Here is a 19,773-nt window from a genome sequence, read left to right on the forward strand (position 1 = left end):
TTAAAGAATGTTGATGGGATCTGGATTGGGATTGCATTGAATGTATAGATTGCTTTGGGTAGAATTGACATTTTCACAACGTTTAACCTTCCTATCCATGAGCATGGGATGTTCTTCCATTTATGTAGCTCTCTTATGGTTTCTTGAAGTAGTCTTTTATAGTTTTCTTTGTACAGATCTTCTGTGTCCCTGGTAAGATTTATTCCCAAGTATTTTATTTATTTATTTATTATTATTATTATTTTTTATAGCTATTGTAAATAGTATTGATTTCTTCATTTCTTTCTCAGCAATCTCTTTGCTGGTATAGAAGAATCCAACTGATTTTTGGATGTCGATCTTGTATTCTGCCATGATGCTAAATCTCTCAATTAGTTTCAGTAGATTTTTTGACTGAGTCTCTTGGGTTTTCTATGTATAGGATCAATCAGCAGCATACTGGGATATTTTGACTTCTTCCTTACCAATTTGATAACTTTGATTTCCCTTTCTTGTCTTATTGCCCTGGCTAGGACTTCCAATATAATGTTTAATAGAAGTGGTGATAAATGGCATCCTTGTGTGATTCCTGTTTGCAAGGGGAATGGTTTCAGTGTCTCTCTATTGAGAATAATGTTGGCTATTGGTTTGCATATATGCCCTTTATTATATTGAGGAATGTCCCTTCTATTCCTATTTTGCTGAGAGTTTTGATCAGGAATGGGTGTTAGATTTTAGCAAATACCTTTTCTGCATTGATTGATATGATCATATGGTTCTTTTCCTTTGCTTTATTTATGTGATGGATGATGTTGATCATTTTTCTAATGTTGAACTATCCTTAAATACCTGATATGAACTCTGCTTGTTCATAATGAATTATTTTTTGGATATGTTGTTGGAGTCTATTGGCTAGCATTTTGTTGAAGATTTTTGCATCTATATTCATGAGGAATAGTGGTGTGTAGTTTTCCTTTTGAGTGATGTCTTTCCCTGGTTTTGGTATCAAGGTTACGCTTGCTTCTTAAAATGAATTAGGGAGGATTCCATCCTTTTCTATGTTTTAGAATAGTTTGATTGACATTGGTAAAAGTTCTTTGAATGTTTGGTAGAATTCTTCAGTGAAACTGTCTGGGCCAGGACTTTTTTGTTGTTGTTGGTAATTTTTTTTATGACCTCTTTATTTTTTTCTTTTGTTATGGATCTGTTTAACTTTTCCACATCAGTCTGTGTTAGTTTTGTTAAGTGGTGTGTTTCTAGAAATCTGTCCATTTCTTCCAGATTTCCAAATTAGTTGCCATACAGTTCTTCATTGTTGTTGTTGTCATGTCCCGTCAAGTCAGACCTGACTCATAGAGATCCCTACTTGGGTTTCTGAGGCAATATCACTATGGAAGTAATTGCCCAACCTTCCTTCCAAGGAGTGGCTGATGGATTTGAACTGCCAGACTTCTGGTTAGCAATCAACAGTTCTTCATAGTATGTTGACATTATCCTCTTTATTTCAGTTGTTTCTCTTGCCCATTTTTTTTTTCTTGTTCATGTTATTTGTATTATCTCCCTCTTTTCCTTTGTTAAATTTTCCAGTGGTTTGTCAATTTTAGTAATCTTTTCAAAAAACCAACTTCTAAATTTGTTGATTTTTTCTATTATCTATTTCTGTTGGTCTCTGATCACTGCTTTTGTTGTGTCCCAAAGGTTTTGGTATGTTGTGTCTTCATTCTCATTTGAATCAATAATTTTTGAATTCCATTTTTTCTCTTACCCAGTCTTTCTTAAGAAGAGAATTGTTCAGTTTCCATGTTTTTGCTCTTTTACCATTGATCTTCTTATTCTTGATTTCTAATTTTATAACATTGTGATCCAAGAAGATGCTTTGCAGTATTTCAATGCTTTTAAATTTATTAAGGCTTTCTTTATGGCCTAATATATGGTCTGTCCTGGAAAGTGTTCCATGTGCACTGGAAAATAATGCATATTGTGCTGTTGTTGGGTGAAGTGCTCTGCAGATGTCTATAAGGTCAAGTTGGTGGATTGTATTATTTAGCTCTTCTGTGTCTTTGTTGAGTTTCTTTCCAGCTGTTCTATCTTTGATTGAAAGTGGTGTATTAAAGTCTCCCACTATGACTGTAAAGTCATCTATTTGCCTTTTCAACTCTTTTAAAGTCTGATTTATGTATTTTGGGGATGTTTCATTGGGTCCCTAGATATATATTATAGTTATATCTTCTTGTTCAATTGATCCTTTAATCATTATATAATGTCCTTCCTTGTCTCATATGGTGGTTTTTGTCTTAAAGTCAATTTGATTAGAAACTTATTTTATCAGAAATTAATATTGCCACTTCTGCTCTTTTTTGATTGCCATTTGCTTGATATATCTTTTTCCAACCTTTGATTTTTAGTCTATTTTTGTCTTTGTCTCTAAGATGTGTGTCTTGGAGATAGCATATTGGTGGGTTTTGTTTTCTTATCCAGTCTGCAACTCTCCATCACTTTAGTGGTGCATTTAATCCATTGACATTCAGTGTAATTTTTGACAAGTATGAATTGGTTGCTGTCATTTTGTTAAGTATTGTTTTTCATGGTTTTCCTGGTTTCTTCATCCCATATAATTTTCTGTGCTGAGCTCATTATGTTTACGAATTGTGTTATCATTTCCTATGTTGCTATTGTTTTAGTATTTGCTAAATATTTGTGCTTGTCTTCTTTTTTATTGTGATGGGAAGGTTTATCATTTTTCTTTGAGGTTATCCTCTGATATAATTTTCTCCCTGAGTTTAGAACAATCCACTCTATCTTGCAACTCTCTTGACTTCCTCACTATTTAGAAGTTGTGTAACTACACTATTCCCCCCTCCCCTTTTGGCTTGTAATTGTCTTCATTTGCCAATTGATGTCTCTGGTTCCTTGTTTACAATCTTTTAAGCTTATTTTACTTTGGATAGCCCCATAGCTGTGTTGTTTTCTGGGTTATGTCACCTTGTGTATTAATGTTTGATTGTTATTTGCTATTTTTGGCTCTCTGTTCAAAGGTCTCAAATACTGCAAAGCATCTTCTCAGATCACAATGTTACAAAATTAGAAATCAATTGGTTGGTCTGGTTTTAACAAATTCCCTTAATTTCTTCTTTTCTGGAAGTCTCCAAATTTCACCATCATACTTAAGGGACAATTTTGCTGAGTATATAATTCTTGGTTGGAAATTTTTCTCTTTCAGAGTTTTATATCTATATCTATATGTACACACACACACACACACACACACATGTATATAGACCATCCCATTGTCTTCTCTCTTGCATGATTTCTGATGAGAAATCTTAGTTTAGTCTTATTAATTACCCTTTGTAAGTAACTTTTTGTTTTTCCCATGCTGTTTTCAGGATTCTTTCTTTGTCTTTGGTTTTGATGAGTTTGATGATGATATGTCTTGGTGATTTTCTTTTGTGGTATACCTTGTTTAGGGTTCGTTGGACTTACTGAATGGGTATATTTATCATCTTTCATCATATCAGTGAAGTTCTCTTCCAACAAATCTTGCATAATTTTCTCAGTAGTTTTCTTTTTCTCTTCCTGTTCTGGAATTCTGATTACATGGATGTTATGCCTTTTGTTGGTATCCCACATGAACCTTAGGCTTTCTTCATTTTGTTTTGATCTTTTTTTCTGATTGATCCCTTTCCAAAGAAGTATTCAGGTATTTATCTTCAGTCTCATTAATTCTGTCATCCATTTATTCAATTCTACTCCTTTGCCTTTTCAATGTGCTATCTATTTCTGAAACTTTCATATTAATGTTCTGGATTTCTATCTGCAGATTTTGTATCATTTCTATTTTTTCATTTATTTTGTAATTTTGTGCTTTTATTTTCTTCCAAAATTGTTCAAGGTTTTGTCTCTGTTTTCCTTAATTTTGTCAGTCTTTTCCTTGATCTGTCTCTCAATCCTTTGAAGATACCTAAATATAATTTTTTAAAATTCCTTATCAGGGAGTTCCAATTCTGCTTCTTCCTTGGGTATGTGTTTTGGGTCTGTATCCTGGTCCCACTTTATCTACCACTTTATCTTGCTTCTTTGTGTGGACTGTCATGGTCTGTTGTCTCCAGGACATGTGACATTGTTGTATTTAGATCTCTGTTAACTGTTTGTTAAGAGCAGTTAAGGGTAAGTTAGGCTTTTCTTGGTGGTTGTTTATCCTTGGCCACTTATGGAGAAGGAAGTGGTGGCTCTTACTCAGTAAGTGAAGCTTTCCAGTCATTGGCATCCAGAATGCCCTTGTGGTTCCCAGCAAGTTGAGCTTATTCTTAAGTCCCTAGTATCCAGGAGAACACTGTCACTTTAAGTATCCAAAATGGTCAACCCACTTGTAAGCCTTCAAAATGGCTGTATCCCCTGGACAGGCAAAATTCTACAGCTCAGCCTGCCTTCCTCTTTGCTGCTTTTTCTTTTATTCACCAGCAACCAGTGCAGTACTCTGTGCATGTCTGGCTAGCAGGGCTGATTTTTATGTTAGTTCTTAGGTCCTAACACCACTCAGAAATATCCAAGCTGTGTGTGCCATCAGGATTGCTGACACACCAGAGACACTCCATATGTCTCTGTTTTTGGTGTTTCCATGCAAGTTATTCTACTACTTGGAGTTTACTTCACTTCTATATCCATCCCTTCAAAGCTCAGGGCTCCAGGTTATCTTCTGAATCTGTGTTGACCGATTCCCCTTTTCTTTGTTGAAAAGGGTCTGTGCAGTTTGTCTGCCTACTCTGCCATCTTACTGGAACTCCCCCTTTCCTGTCTTTAATAACTTTTTCCTTTCTTCATGGATGATGTTCTTGATGCCATCCCACAATTCTTCTGGTTTTCAGTCATTGGTGTTCAGTACATCAAATCTCTTCTTTAGATGGTGTCTAAATTCAGGAAGGATTTAATCAAGGTCATATTTTGGCTCTTGTGGACTTGTCTTAATTGTCTTCAACTTCAACTTGAACTTACATATGAGCAGCTGATGGTATGTTCCACAATCAGCTCCTGGCCTTTTTTTGACTGAAGATATTGTTTATCAGTAATATATCAGACAGTGTCTCACTGCTGTTCATAAGATTTCCACTATCCAATTCTTTGAGAGGTGGATAGTCTCTTCCTTCTTCTGAGTCTCTCTTAGTTTCAAAGCTCAGCTGAAATCTGTCCACCATTAGTAACTCTGTTCACATTTGAAACACCAGTGGCATAGCCTTCAGCCTCACAGCAACACAAAAGCTACCATAGGACATCGAACTGACAGACAAGTTCATCTCCCTTAGCTGTTCCAAACTGCTCCACTCCCATTTCCTTGCCTTCAGTACCTGTTCTGGCCCTCCAAAAGCTGGCTCCCACCACTTTCTAGACTGCCCATTAGTCATTAGGGAAATTAAATTTGAAACCACATTGAAATGCTACTACAAGTGGTGACAAGAAGGGAGTGAGGTGTACAATAACATGAGCATGAGTAAAGTTCTAGGGGTGATGGATAAGTTCATTATTTTGATTGCAGTGATGGTTTTGTGAGTGATAACATAGTCAAAAATTAAATTGTGCATTTTCAATTATGTCTGGTTTACTGTATATTGTTATACTCAATAAAGAAAAAAATCAGAAGATAAAAATTTAGTCATTTGGACTATTAAGAATTAAACTATATGTATATATCATTTTACTTATTTTCCAGGCTGGATTGCTATTATGGGTGCTCTCTGGTTGCTAATTTTAGCAGATATCCATGATTTTGAAATAATTCTACATAGAGTGGAATGGGCAACACTTCTGTTCTTTGCAGCACTCTTTGTACTGATGGAGGTAAGTCATTAGAGTTTTTGCAACATGATATTTCACTTGGTTTTGACATTTCATATTATATTTAGTGGATGAAGAAAGCCTACATCTGTTTTTCCACATACTCACTAAGTAGAAAATGATGGAAGCTGTATTAGATTATTTAAAGTTAAAATTCATTTACCTAAATAGTTACGATAAAATTATTATTCTTTTTTTTTCTTTCCTTTTTTTCCTAGAATTCTCTTTTTGGCTTGTACACTTGTTACGTATATATATATAAAACACATATATATTGTTGTTGTTGGTTGTTGTTATGTGCCGTCAAGTCGGATCCAACTCATAGCGACCCCTCCTTGGGTTTCTGAGGCAGTATTACTACAGAAGTAGATTGCCCCATCTTCCTTCCGAGTGGCTGGTGGGTTTGAACCACCAGCCTTCTGGTCAGCAGTCAAGTGCTTTAGGCACTATGCTACCAGAGCTCCCATATGTGTGTATATATATATATATATATATATATATATACTGCTATAAGGTAGAATTTGCTCTAAGTTGGGTTTGGAGCAACATGACTTGTAGTAAGTTTACAAAGTAATAATACCTTCAGGATTTATTTAATTTTGTGTAATATTTGAGTAAACATTTCTGTTATCATGGAAAAGACTATCATAGAAATGAGTGGACAATATTTATGTAGTGATTGTCACAAAATCATTCACAATGCTTTTGAATCTTTAGATTTTACAGAACCAATTATATTCTAAATCAGTGGTTCTCAAGAGATGATTTTTGCCCCCAGGGGACATTGGCAATGTCTGGAGATTTTTTTGATTGTCACATTGATGTAGAGGAGGTATTACTGACATCTAGTGGGTAGAGGCTAAGGATGCTGCTAAACATCTTATAATGCACAGGCCAGCCCCCCATAACAATGAATTATCCTGCCAAACTCTACTGTAAATAGAATGGTATAATAAATTGTGGTTTAGTTGGTATAATAAATTGGTTATTGTGAATTGAGAATTTTTATGCAAGACTCAGCATTTGCACTTTATAATTCTTCAATGAAGGCAAACTAACAACCATATATAAATTTTGGAGTTTTTTAACTTGTATTTGGACTTATTTAAGCTGATGTTTTCAATACTGAGGGTCATTCAGCATAATCAAATCATAGTGGAAAGGTAAACTTTGACAGGTGCTGGACAGCTGGATCATCCTTGTGTCACTCTTACAAGATCGCTCTTCAGTGCTTTCCTGTTCCAGACTCTCCTGGATCCTGAGAATCCCCATTGGTGCTGTTGAAAGTGGCAGAGTTAGCAGATGGTTCCTGTGCTCTCATTTTCTTTCTTTTGTTCTCTCTCTTTCCTGCAATATAATGACCTGAATCTGTTCAGTATTGTGAAATTAGTTACACACTTCAGTTAAATAGAATTTTCTTTTCTTTCTTTGAAGATTATAAAAATCAGCATTTTATTTTTAGTACTTACTAACTGTGATGTTTAACTTTAAAAAATTGAAAATGCAATTTACTTGAAAGATTCTTTATATGGAGTGGCATTTCATTACGTACAGTTAGTTGAACAGTACTCTTATACACAGGCCTTTAAAAAAAGAGAGATTGCTGTCCATTTGAAATGAAATTTAATGCAGATATTAATCCAAATAAATGAGGAATCCCCTGCCTCTGCTATCATTGTTTTTTCTTGATGAATCTTCTATGTGTACATATAGTAGTAAATAATTATTTATCGACTGTATATTTGAGTTGATATTTTATAAGAAGTAAGAATCAGATTTATTAAAAAATAAATCTAATTATTTTTATTTTAAAGATATGGCTTTACAATTTGCATCTATTCTCAGCTTTAAATTAATTCTTACCACATGTCCATTTCCTCTAGGCCTTGGCACATCTCCACTTAATAGAATATGTTGGAGAACAGACTGCTTTGCTAATAAAGGTACATTAAATACAGTAATAGAATGTGCTTTAGACAATGTCCCTCTGATTTTGTAAAATAAAATAAAAAAGTCTGCCATGAACAGGCCCTATTAATTATGTAAAAAATTACTGCAGGAAACTTATTTTATGCTATGTTGTTGTTGTTGTTATGTGCCGTCGAGTCAGCCCTGACTCATAGCGACCTCTCCTTGGGTTTCCGAGACAGTATCACTATGGAAGTAGGATTGCCCAACCTTCCTTCCGAGGAGTGGCTGGTGGGTTTGAACCGCCAGCCTTCTGGTTAGCAGTCAAGTGCTTTTATCCACTATGCTACCAGAGCTTCTTTATGCTATGTAGTCTAGAGTTAAAGGGAGACATTTCCCAAATAATATATAATTACAGTTTCCAGCTATTTTGCTATTAGCCTTCAGTGAAAAATATCTTATAAGGAGAGCAAGTTGGTCCATGATTTGGGCAAATGAGTGCTCCAGAACCTTTATCCTAGGGTGTGGTGGAGTTCAGGGCAGGGTGACAGTCATGTCACCACAAGGTGCTAGCAAAGGAAGAGACAGCTCTGCTTTTCTCCTGACTGAACTAGGAGGCTGGAGAGTGGTCATGGAGTTGCCCTTCCTCAATTTACTCATAGAAACCCAGAAGATCCTGTAAAGAGTCAGGAAAGCCTGGATGTGGTCCCTGTTTGAATACCTGCTGACCAGTAAATATGCATCTGCCTTCATCTCTTGTGTGTAAGAAGAATATTCTTTTTAAATCTCACAGATATATAGAATCAAATCATATTTAGGATCTGTAATTTCACACTTCAACTGTTTTTGCAGTTAACATTTATGTCTGAACATTGCTGTTATTTGTCCCTTTTAGATGGTCCCTGAGGAGCAGCGCCTTGCAGTGGCTATTGTCCTGGTGGTCTGGGTTTCAGCCACAGCCTCATCCTTGATTGACAACATTCCATTCACTGCCACCATGGTGAGTTGCATACTTCTGATGTAGAAGTTTCCACTGCCAGCCAGCATACAATTTGGAGCTTCTTTTCTCCCTTTGCTGTAGTCACAGACTGAGAGTACAGATGAGGCAAAGTCCAGGACAGAAAGTAATAAGAGCCCAAACTGACACTGGATGGATTGGTCCAGGGTGATTTGTTGTTTGGGATCAGCTGATGGAGAGCTGCTACCCTCCCTGGAAAAATTGTACTTTGTTGCTCCTTCTTCCTTTCTTTCCTTCCTTCTGCTGGGAGCAGGTCACTGGGTGTGACACTGCATTTTCTCTGACTTTTACTTCCAGACAATGTGGCCTACAGTGTCTTGGTCCTTTTCTCAGATGACATGGAGCCTATGGAAGACAGTGAATTGGAACACTCCAATGCCATGTTGTGTGGACCACAATATAGGGAATATTACAAAGGAACCATCATCTGTGCCCTGTGCATTCATAGCTGGAAAACTCCACCATTTGGGGATGCATCTGGGTTTCAGGGTCCAGATTCTCTCTAAATATGCTGAAATCAAATCAAATGCCATCAACTAGATTCTAACTCATTGCAACACTATAGGACAGTATAGAACTGTCCCGTAGGATTTCCAAGGTTGAAAATTTTCCAAAAGTAGTCTGCTTCACTTTTCTCCTGCAGAGTGGTTGATGGGTTTAAACTTGTGGTTAGCAGTTGGTCATGTTGTCAGAAGGGACCTTTCCCTGGAGAAGGATATCATGCTTGATGCCTTAGTTCTCTAGTGTTTCTGCAATAGAAATACAAGTGTATGGCTTTAATAAACAGGAATTTATTCTCTTATAATTTAGGAAGTTAGAAGTCCAAGTTCAGAATGCTGGATCTAGGGGCTAGGTGAAGACCCCTCAACCTTGGCATTCAGCTCTGCCTCTTATTCCTGGCCCACTGGAACTGAAGGCTTCTATTAACTCACACAGCTGCTGGCTGATAAGGCTGGCAAACTTGAGACTGACAGTCTCAATGGCACAATCCCAAGATTGTCAGGCAATACAGCAGGCCACTAGTTAAATCCAGGAACTGGAGATGAAGACAGCCAAATGCAGGATCCAAAATGTGCCAAAAAGCTAGAGATCTTCCTCAAAGCTTCTCCATATATAATGGAAGCAGGGCACATCCTGAAGGTAACTCCCCTTCAACTACTTAGCTGTTCACAGCAGCTTGGTAAAGTAAAAGATAAGCAACAAAGGAGAAGATACTCGATGAGGTGGATTGACACAATGGTTTCAATGATGGGCTCAAGTACAGCAAATATGTTTATTATTGATGTCTATTCTGAGCAGATAGTAGTTCCTTTTATCATTGTGTAGGGTCTTTCTCCATCTCTACTTTGAGTCTTTGCCTGGTTTATCTTTCTCCAATTCTTTATTTTCAGCCTTTTTTATTGTTATTTTTTACATTAATTTACCTATTTATTTCTTTCAAGCAGCCTGCAAATGGATTTTTTTAAGTTCCAAGCAGATAATCTCTGTTTTAAGAGAATAGTTTAATATGTTTAAATTTGTTGTGATGACTGATAACATTTATATTATTTCTACCATTTTATTTTCATTTTCCATTAATGATTTTCTTTTTTTTTTTTACTCCCTCTTCCCCCATCATTTCCTGACTTCTCTTGGATTGATAAATTCCACCAGCCCAATCTCCAGCTAGTTTGGAAAATATTTATTTTACTTCTAATCTTTTTGTGGGTATGTTTTCATTTGTAATGCATAAATGCACAGAGTTGTATCAGCATTTCAATCAGTGGTTGCAATCAACAGAAATAGTTGCAATCAACACATCTAGTTTAAGAAGACAAGGACTTTATCTCAAGATAGTGTTCATTTCAATTCATTGCAAATTTCTGAGGAGTAACCAGGAATGCAAGGCTATACTGGGAGGTTGCCTCATGAAGCTCCCAGCATCTGTTGCTTGTGTAAGTGCCCCGGCTCATTCCCCCACTGAATTTGGGAGCTTGGCCACCCTTCCCTGAGTGTTGCTTTTCACACCCCTTCTCCAAACCAGCTCCTCCAGCAGGTGAGTCTGATTGGAGAGTTAACAAATACCCCATTTCATCATCTCCACCTCTCCCTTCCTCTTCTCCTGCCTGCAGGGGCAGTAGATGGTGAAATTGTGGGAGCTCAACCTGCTTCCTACAGAAGGTCTCTTAGGCCTCCTAACACACGTCTCTAGAAACTACACCAAATCCTGGAATGCTTTGCTAATGGCTGAGAATTCCCTTAGTCTTTCTCAATTTAAACCTTATCTTTTCAATTTCACTGGCTTGAACAGGAAGAATTCTCAGACAATTTTCAATGTAAAATGCTATTATCTGTGTCTTAGATGTAGAATTCAAAGAATGGTAATTTATACACAAAATTTGTGGGTTTTCCTTAACCAACTTCTTGGATATTCACCATTATCTGTGTTGTCATTCAGCCTCTGTGTGGAGGCATACTTTCAGGGCTGGCTTGTTCCTGTGCAGTTTCTTCCATCCAGGTCCCTCTACTCGACCCCATGCTCTGCAGGAGGTACCAGGGCAGAAGGTAATACATGGTAAGGGAAAACACTTTCTCAGATGTGAAAAGTCAGAAACATTTTACACTTCCTTTTTATGTTTCTCCTTTTCATTTTAACCAATCCTTGTCTAACTCATCTTTCCTAAAAGGTTGAGGAAAAAAATCATGTAGAAGGTAGGACCAAGACCAGCAGATCACAATCAGTGGAGTTGGATTTAGGTTTATGTTTTGGTTCTCTAGTAGAAAATACCGCCAATGGGTGGCTTCAATGAACAGGGATTTATTCTCTTATAGTTTAGGAATATGGAAATCCTAGATCAAAGTGACAGCTCTAGGAGCTGGGTGAAAACCCCTCAACCATGGTCTTTAGCTCTGCCTCTTGCTTCTGGCCCACTGAAGCTGGAGGTTTCTTTTATCTCAGACAACTGCTGGCTGCTGAGAGTGACAAATCCAAAGTCAACAAGTAAAATGGCAGTCCCAAAATCATCAAACCACACAGTAGGACACTAATTTAAATCCATTAACAGTCTCAAGATTGTCAGACAACATAGCAGGCCATTGAGATGAAGACTCAGCCAAATGTGGGATCCAGATGAGCCAAAAGCTCAAGGCCTTTCTCAAAGCATCTTCTTAAATAGGATTAGAGCACATCCCTAATGCAATTACTCAGGTACTTACAGTAGATTCCACCATGGGGTTGATTACCAGTCTCATCACTGGGAATAACTATATTCAGCTGTCCAGCCACTCAAAACCAAGCCCAGCCAAGGTGATATACAACCTTAACTACCACAGCTTAATAACACAGAATTTGTGGTAATTAATATCTCATGCTTTGGAGGATTGGATCTAGGATGAATTCCAGGTACATAGTGTGCAAGCCAAGGACTTGCCAGAGTTAGAGAAATAGAAGTGACACCAGCTCAGAGATAACCAGTTTCACCTGTTAACTGGGCAGAGACTGTGTGAAAGAGTGCCCCAGTGGGGTCTTGTTGCACTCAAAGGTGGATGAGATCTTGTTACCTCCCATGGCATGCAAACCAGACACTACACAGCCAGATCTGCATATTGTTGTTGTTGTTGTTAGGTGCCAATGAGTCATTCCTGACTCATAGCAACCCTATGCACAGCAGAACAAAATACTGCCTGGTCCTCTGCCAGTCTCACGATACTTACTATACCTGAGCCCATTGTTGCAGCCACTGTGTCTATCTATCTTGCTGAGGGCTTTCTACTTCATTAATGCTCCACTTTACCAAGCATGATATCCTTCTCCAGGAAATGGTTCCTTCTGACAACATGACCAAAGTAGATGAAACAAATTCAGGCCATTCTTGTTTCAAAGGCACATTCTGGCTGCACTTCTTCCAGGACAGATTTGTTAGTCCTTTTAGCAGACCATGATACTCTTAGCATTCTTCTCCAACACCACAACTTAAAAGCATCAACTCTTCCTTAGTCTTCCCTATTCATTGTCCAGCTCTCACATGCATAAGAGGTTATTGAAAACCCATATCTTGGGTTAGGTGTACCTTAGTCTTCAAGGAGACATCTTTGCTCCTCATCAGTTAAAAGAGGTCATTTGCAGAAGATTTGCCCCATGTAATATGTCATCTGATGTCTTGACTTCTGCTTCCATTGGTGTTGATTGTAGAATCAAGTAATATGAAATCCTTGACAACTTCAATCTTTCTCCGTCTACTGTGAAGCTGTTTAGTGGACCAGTTGTGAGGACTTTTGTTTTCTTTATATTGAGGTGTAATCCATATTGCTGACTGTAGTCTTTAAACTTCATCAGTAGGTGCTTCGACTCATCCTCACTTTCAGCCAGCAAAGTAGTGTCATCTGCATATTGCTGGTTGTTAATGAATCTTTTCCAATCCTGAGGCCATGTTCTTCTTCATATATCCCATTTTCTCTGATTTTGCTCAGCATACCAGTTGAATAAGTATGGTGAAAGGATACAACCTTGACCCACTCCTTTCTTGATTTTGAACCTGTAGTATCCCCTTTTCTGTTGAAACAACAGCCTCCTGATCTATGTACAGATTCCTCATGAGTACAATCAACTGTTCAAGGATTTCCATTTTTCTCAATGTTATCCATAATTTGTTATGATCCAAACAATTGAATGCTTTTGCATAGTCAATAAAACATAAGCAAACATCTTTCTGGCATTCTTTACTTTCAGCTAAGAACCATCTGACATCAGAAATGATATACCTCATTCCACGTCCTCTTCTGAATCCAGCTTGTATTTATGAAAGCTTTCTGTCAATATAGTGCTGCAACCATTTTTGAATTATCTTCAGTAAGATTTTACTTGCATGTGATACTGATGAAATTGTTCGATAATTTCCACATTCTGTGGGATCACCTTTCTTTGGACTGGGTACAAATATGGATCTTTTCCAGTCAGTTGGCCAGGTAGCTGTCTTCCAAATTTCTTGGCTTTACTGAGTGAATGCCTCCAGTGGGGCAACGGTGTGTTGAAACATCTCAATGGGTATTCTGTCAATTTCTGGAGCCTTTCTCTTTGCCAATTCCTTCAGTGAAGCCTCAACTTCTTCATTCAGTACCATTGGTTCTTGATCATACGCCATCTCCTGAAATGGATGAAGATCGACCAGTTACTTCTTTTTGGGACACTGACTCTGTGTATTCCTTCCATCTTCTTTTGAAGCTTCCTGCATCATTCAATATTTTGCCCATAGAATCTTTCAATATTGCAACTTGAGACTTAAATTTTTTCCTCAGTTCTTTCAGCTTGAGAAATGCCGAGCATGTTTTTCCCTTTTGGTTTTCTAACTCCAGGTCTTTTCACATTTCATTATAGTAATTAGCTTTATCTGCTCAAGCTGCTCTTTGAAATCTTCTCTTCATCTCTTTTGTCTTTTCCTTTCTTCCATTTGCTTTAGCTACTCCCTACTCAAGGGCAAGTTTCAGAGTCTCTTCTGACATCCATTTTGGTCTTTTTTTTCCTTTCTTGTCTTTTTAATGACCTCTTGCTTTCTTCATGAATGATGTTCTTGATGTCATCCCACAATTCCTCTGGTTTTTGGTCATTGGTGTTCAATGCATCAAATCTATTCTTTCCATGGTCTTTAAATTCAGGAGTTATATTATTAAGGTAATATTTTGGCTCTTGTGGACTTGTTTGAATTGTCTTCAACTTGAATGTGCATATGAGCAGTTGATGATCTGTTCCACAATCAGCTCCTGACCTTGTTTTTGCCAAAGATATTGAACTTATCCATTGCCTCTTGCCACAGATATAGTCAATCTGATTCCTGTGTATTCCATCTGTGAAGGCCATGTTTATAGTCATCGCTTATGTTGTTGAAAAAATATATTTGCAATAAATAAGTTATTGGTCTTGCAAAATTCTATCATGCAATCTCCAACATTATTTCTATCACTGAAGCCATATTTTCCAACTATTGGTAACTCTTCTTTGTTTGCAATTTTTACATTCCAATCACCAGTGATAATCAACATATCTCAATTGCATGTTTGGTCAAATTCAGACTGCAGAAGTTGGTAGAAATCTTCAATTTCTTCATCTTAGGCTTTGGTGGTTGGTGTATAAATTTAATAATAATAATATTAACTGGTCTTCCTTGTAGGTGTATGGATACTATCCTATCACTGGCAGAGTTGTACTTCAGGACAGATCTTGAAACACTCTTTGCGATGATGAATGTCACACCATTCCTCTTCAATTTCTCATTCCCAGCATAGTAGATCATTTGGTTGTCTGATTTAAAATGGCCCAAACCAGTCCATTTCAGCTCACTAATGCCTAGGATATCAATCTTTATGTGGTCCATTTCATTTTTGACAACTTCCAATTTTCCTAGATTCATACTTGGTACATTCAATGTTCCAATTATTAATGGATGTTTTGAGTCATGCCACAGTGTTCTGGTTACCTAGAGCTGCTCTGACAAGAAAATACCACAAATGGGAAGGCCTTAAAAAACAGGAGTTTATTCTTACAATTTGGAGGCTTTAAATCCAAATTCAAAGTGCCAGGCTCTAGGGGCTGGGTTCAGCTCTGCCTCCTGCTCCCAGCCCACTGGAACTAGAGGCATTTCTTCACTCAAACAGCTGTTGGCTGCTGAGGCTGGAAGCCCCAAGGTCGACAAGTAAAAAGGCACAGTCCCGACGTTACCAATCCACATGGCAAGCCATTAACTTAAGTCCACTGTAAGTCCCAAGGTCGGCAGAGCATAGCAGGCTGCTGAGCAATGACATGGCTACATGCAGGGTCCAAGCATGCCAAAGACTAGAGACCATTCCCAAGGTGTCTCCTTAAATACAGGAAGCAGACCACATCCCAAGGGTAGCTACTCAGCTGCTTGTGGTATATCCCACCATGGAGCTGATTGCCAGTCTCATCAAGGGGAATAACTACCACCAGCTTCCCAGCCACTTAACCAGGCACAGTCAAGTTGACACACAAACATAACTACCACACACAGTAACTAATGGAGGCCCCTAAAGCTTTACTGTATCCACATCACAAAGTCGTCCCTATTCTGAGTCATCTCTTCCCCAGTCAAATTTTGATTGCCCTCCAACTTGATGGGGTCATCCTCTGGCACTATATTGGACCATGTTTCAGAGCTATTTGTAAAGTTTTCCAGTATTATATCAGACAGTGTTTCACTGTTATTCATAAGGTTTTCACTGGCCAATTCTTTGAGATGTGGATGGCCTCTTCCTTCTTCTGAGTCTGTCTTAGCTTGTGTGGTAGTTAAGTTTGTGTGTCAACTTTGCTAGGCTTGGTTGAGTGGCTGGGCAGCTGGATGTAGCTATTCCCCATTGTAAGATTAGTAATTAACTCCATGGTGAAATGTATTGGAGCAGCTGAATAGCTGCTTTAGGGATGTGCTCTGCTTCTGGTATAAGAATCAGCTTTGGGAATGATCTCTAGCTTATGGCATGCTTGAACCCTGCATGTATCCATGTCATTGCTCACCAGCTTGCCATGTCCTGTCATCCTTGGTACTTTCAATGGACTTGAATGAGTGGCCTGCTGTGTGGTTTGGTGACATCGGGATTGTGCCTTTTTACTTGTCAACCTTGGGCTTGTCAGCCTCAGCAGCCAGCAGCTTTCTGAGTTAAGAAAAGCCTCTAGCTTCAGTGGGCTGGGAGCAGGAGGCAGAGCTGAAGCCCAAGGTGGAGGGGCTTTCATCCAATCCTTAGAGCCTGGCACTTTGAACACAGATTTAAAGCCTCCAAGCTATAAGAGAATAAACTCCTGTTTGTTAAGGCCTTCCCATTTGTGGTATATTCTTATCAGAGCCTCATTGTGGTAACCAGAAAGCCTGGAAGCTCCACTGAAACCTATCCACCATGGGTGACCCTGCTGGCATTTTGAAACATAGTGGTATAGTCTCCAGACTCACAGCAACATGTAAACCACCACAGGATGATAAACTGACAGACAAATTCATATCTCTTAGTTGTTCCTAATCCCTCTGCACCTGCCTACCTTGGGAAATGGCCTTAAAATAAAGTCCTCCACAAGCAAAAAGCAGCTCCTTAGGCCTGGCCTGCCTATCTCTGGCCCTGAACTTAAAATAGAGTTGTTCCCAGGGGAAAAGCTGACTCCAAGCCCCAGGCCTGGCTACCTTAGGCCCCAGACTTAATAAAGAGCCACCCCCAAGTGAAAAGTAGCTCCTAAGCCCCAGCCTGCCTACCTCAGGCTCTGGCCTTAAAATACAGCTGCCCCCAAGTGAAAAGAAGCCCCCAAACCCTGGCTCACCTACCTCAGGCCCCAGCCTTAATAAAGAGCCACCCCCAAGTGAAAAGTAGCTCCTAAGCCCCAGCCTGCCTACCTCAGGCTCTGGCCTTAAAATACAGCTGCCCCCAAGTGAAAAGAAGCCCCCAAACCCTGGCTCACCTACCTCAGGCCCCAGCCTTAATAAAGAGCCACCCCCAAGCAAAAAGCCACCCCCAAATCCTGGCCCGCCTACCATGGGTCCTGGCCTTAAAATATAGTTGGCTCCAAACCTTGGCCAGTCTACTTCAGGCTCTGTCCTTAATATAGAGCCACACTAAAGCAAAAAGCAGCCTCCAAACCCTGGGCCCACCTACCTCAGGCCCTGGCCTTAATGAAGAGCCATCCCCAAGAAAAAAGCAGCTCCCAACCCTGGACCCACTTACCTCAGGCCCCAGCCTTAATATAGAGCCACACCCACGTGAAAAGCAGCTTCCAAACTCCAGGCTGCATAGCACTCCACAAATGGCACAATTAGAGACCAATAGGCCAAGAGAAGACTAAACACAGTGTATGGAAGAGACATGAGTGACCCATAGCTACAGACAGACACAAGCATGGTACACATGAGGACACTCAGAAGATTCACCCCCACCATGATAGTAGTTTCTGGAACTAAACCCATATATTTTTTTTAAAAGTAAAATACTCAGTAATGAATTGAAATAATGGATTCAGGCTTAGGCCAAACTCAGGGTTTTGAAGCCAATTGGAAAAATAATTAAAAGCACAAAGGCAAATCACAAAGAATCTATTCATGAAAGGGTTGGTGAGAGATTTAGAGACATAGGAGACCCACCGCGATAATGATGGTAGTTCAAGGAAGAAGAACAGGAACCACATTACTTATACAAGGTGAAGCTCCTCACCCTCAGAGCCTCCTGGCTCAGTTTAGAAATATGGAATCTGGTACCCCAGACCCACTGAGTAAGGAATTTGGGCCACCCTGAATTCAGGAAGCGTTGGGCCAAGATCCAGTCTGCTGGGCTTATCTCTCTGGTATTACTACAAACCCTTTCTACCAGCTTTCAGAAACTCTGATAGCATTTACTGGGGCTCAGAGGCTGTTGAGATTCATTTCTGCAGGCAAAGGAAGAATCCCACTGACAGTGCATTCCTGAGCACTTAGGGCTTCCAGCCACCAGATCTGGGGTTACACACACACACACACACACTAATGCCTTACTTGGGCGTGCAGGGAATCCACAGTAAGAATGACCACAGCAATGGTGTCAGTGGGCTCAGTGCATGCTGACTCTCAGTGTCGACTAGTGTGGCTCTGGGATGGCTGCAAAGGGTGGCATGGCCATGTGTGTCAACTCCTCAGATTTTGCAGAAGGAACCAGATTACCATATTTTTGTAGGAAAATTCTCAACTTCAAAATATGGACACAAATTCAATGTATAAACTAACACTGAGGGACTATATTATGAAGGCGTAAGCCTGGGTCTCTACTGGCAGAAGCCTTTTCTTTATATCCCACCCTGGTAGCCATGGTTTACATAGACAGGGACACCCAACTGCAGGCTCACTGGTTCTGCCTGCTGTGGCCTGCCTCTCAGGGGCATAGGCAGCACCAGAGCATCATCTTGAGACCATTGGGCAGAGTGACCTTCTCACCTGAACCTCTGCTGCTTAGAGACCTTGTGCTGTGCCTCCTGGTGATCTCCCCTCTGGATGTGTGAGCCATGGAGGCATTGTCATCTGTGTCCAGTGCCCTGCTTCAGTCACAAAACTTCTCCTTCCCTCTCCCTGTGAGAGATGACTACAGCCCTGACCAACTGTCCTTGTGATTGTCTGGACCTCCAAGACTTCCTTAATCCTTAAAGCAGAGCTAGATGTATGGCAGTAAAGGGTAAGAACCCTCTTATTTTCAGACCATTGGAAAGGAGCTTATTATTATTATTATTATGTGATTTGGGTGAAAATTTACAGAGCAAATTCACTTTCCATACAGGAGTTCACATACACTTTGTCTCATGACATTGACCACAATTCACCACAATGCAACAGCTCCCCTCCCACTTCCTCCCAACAGTCACCTCCTTCCTGTGTCCATCCCTGCACGCACTCCTGGCCCTGGAGCTGTCTCCCTATGCATAAACAGCCCTTCTTTCACTCATGATTGTTCTAAGGAGTGGATCTACCTCTGGTAAATGTTCAACTCTTATGCCTGTCTTTCATTTGGCTGGAAGCCACAAGTGTGGGTTCAATTCTACATCTGAAGGGCAGCTAGGGGCCATAATCTCAGTGGGTCCAGCAGGCTCTATCAGACCAGCAAACCTGGTCCCCCCTCCTTTTTTTCTCCAAATGATTCTGAGTTTTGTTCCACATTGTTCTCCCTCTCTATCCAGGATCTCCTACATAGATCCCCCTCTGAGTGGTTGACAATGGTAGCTGGGCACCATCTAGTTCTTCTGGTCTCATAGTCATATAGGCTGCAGATCGCATGGTGTAGCAGTAGCTTGTTGTTGTTGTTAAGTGCCGTCGAGTCGTTTCCTACTCATAGCGACCCCATGAACAGCAGAATGAAACACTGCCTGATTCCACGCCAGCCCCACAATCCCTGCTATACTTGAGACCATCATTGCAGCCACTGTGTCAATCCATCTCGTTGAAGGCCTCCCCCTCTGTCGTCGACCCTCCACCCTACCAAGCATGACATCCTTCTCCAGGGAATGGTCCCTTCTTACAACATGACCAAAGTAGGTGAGACAAAGTCTGGCCATTCTT

General features: G+C 39.7%; 1 protein-coding gene across 1 annotated transcript in view; it reads left to right on the top strand.

Annotated features, from left to right (window-relative positions):
* The window catches only part of OCA2 (OCA2 melanosomal transmembrane protein), a 574,440-nt gene that overhangs the window by 331,062 nt on the left and 223,605 nt on the right, over positions 1-19,773 (top strand). The window contains exons 17-19 of the mRNA XM_007945979.1: positions 5,684-5,811; positions 7,692-7,751; positions 8,612-8,716. Coding sequence (XP_007944170.1) covers positions 5,684-5,811; positions 7,692-7,751; positions 8,612-8,716 — 293 coding nt within the window. The remainder of the gene's footprint in view (positions 1-5,683; positions 5,812-7,691; positions 7,752-8,611; positions 8,717-19,773) is intronic.

This window comes from Orycteropus afer, unplaced genomic scaffold, assembly GCF_000298275.1.
Source record: "Orycteropus afer afer isolate SDZICR_OR568_19922 unplaced genomic scaffold, OryAfe1.0 scaffold00146, whole genome shotgun sequence".
Lineage (NCBI taxonomy): Eukaryota > Metazoa > Chordata > Mammalia > Tubulidentata > Orycteropodidae > Orycteropus > Orycteropus afer.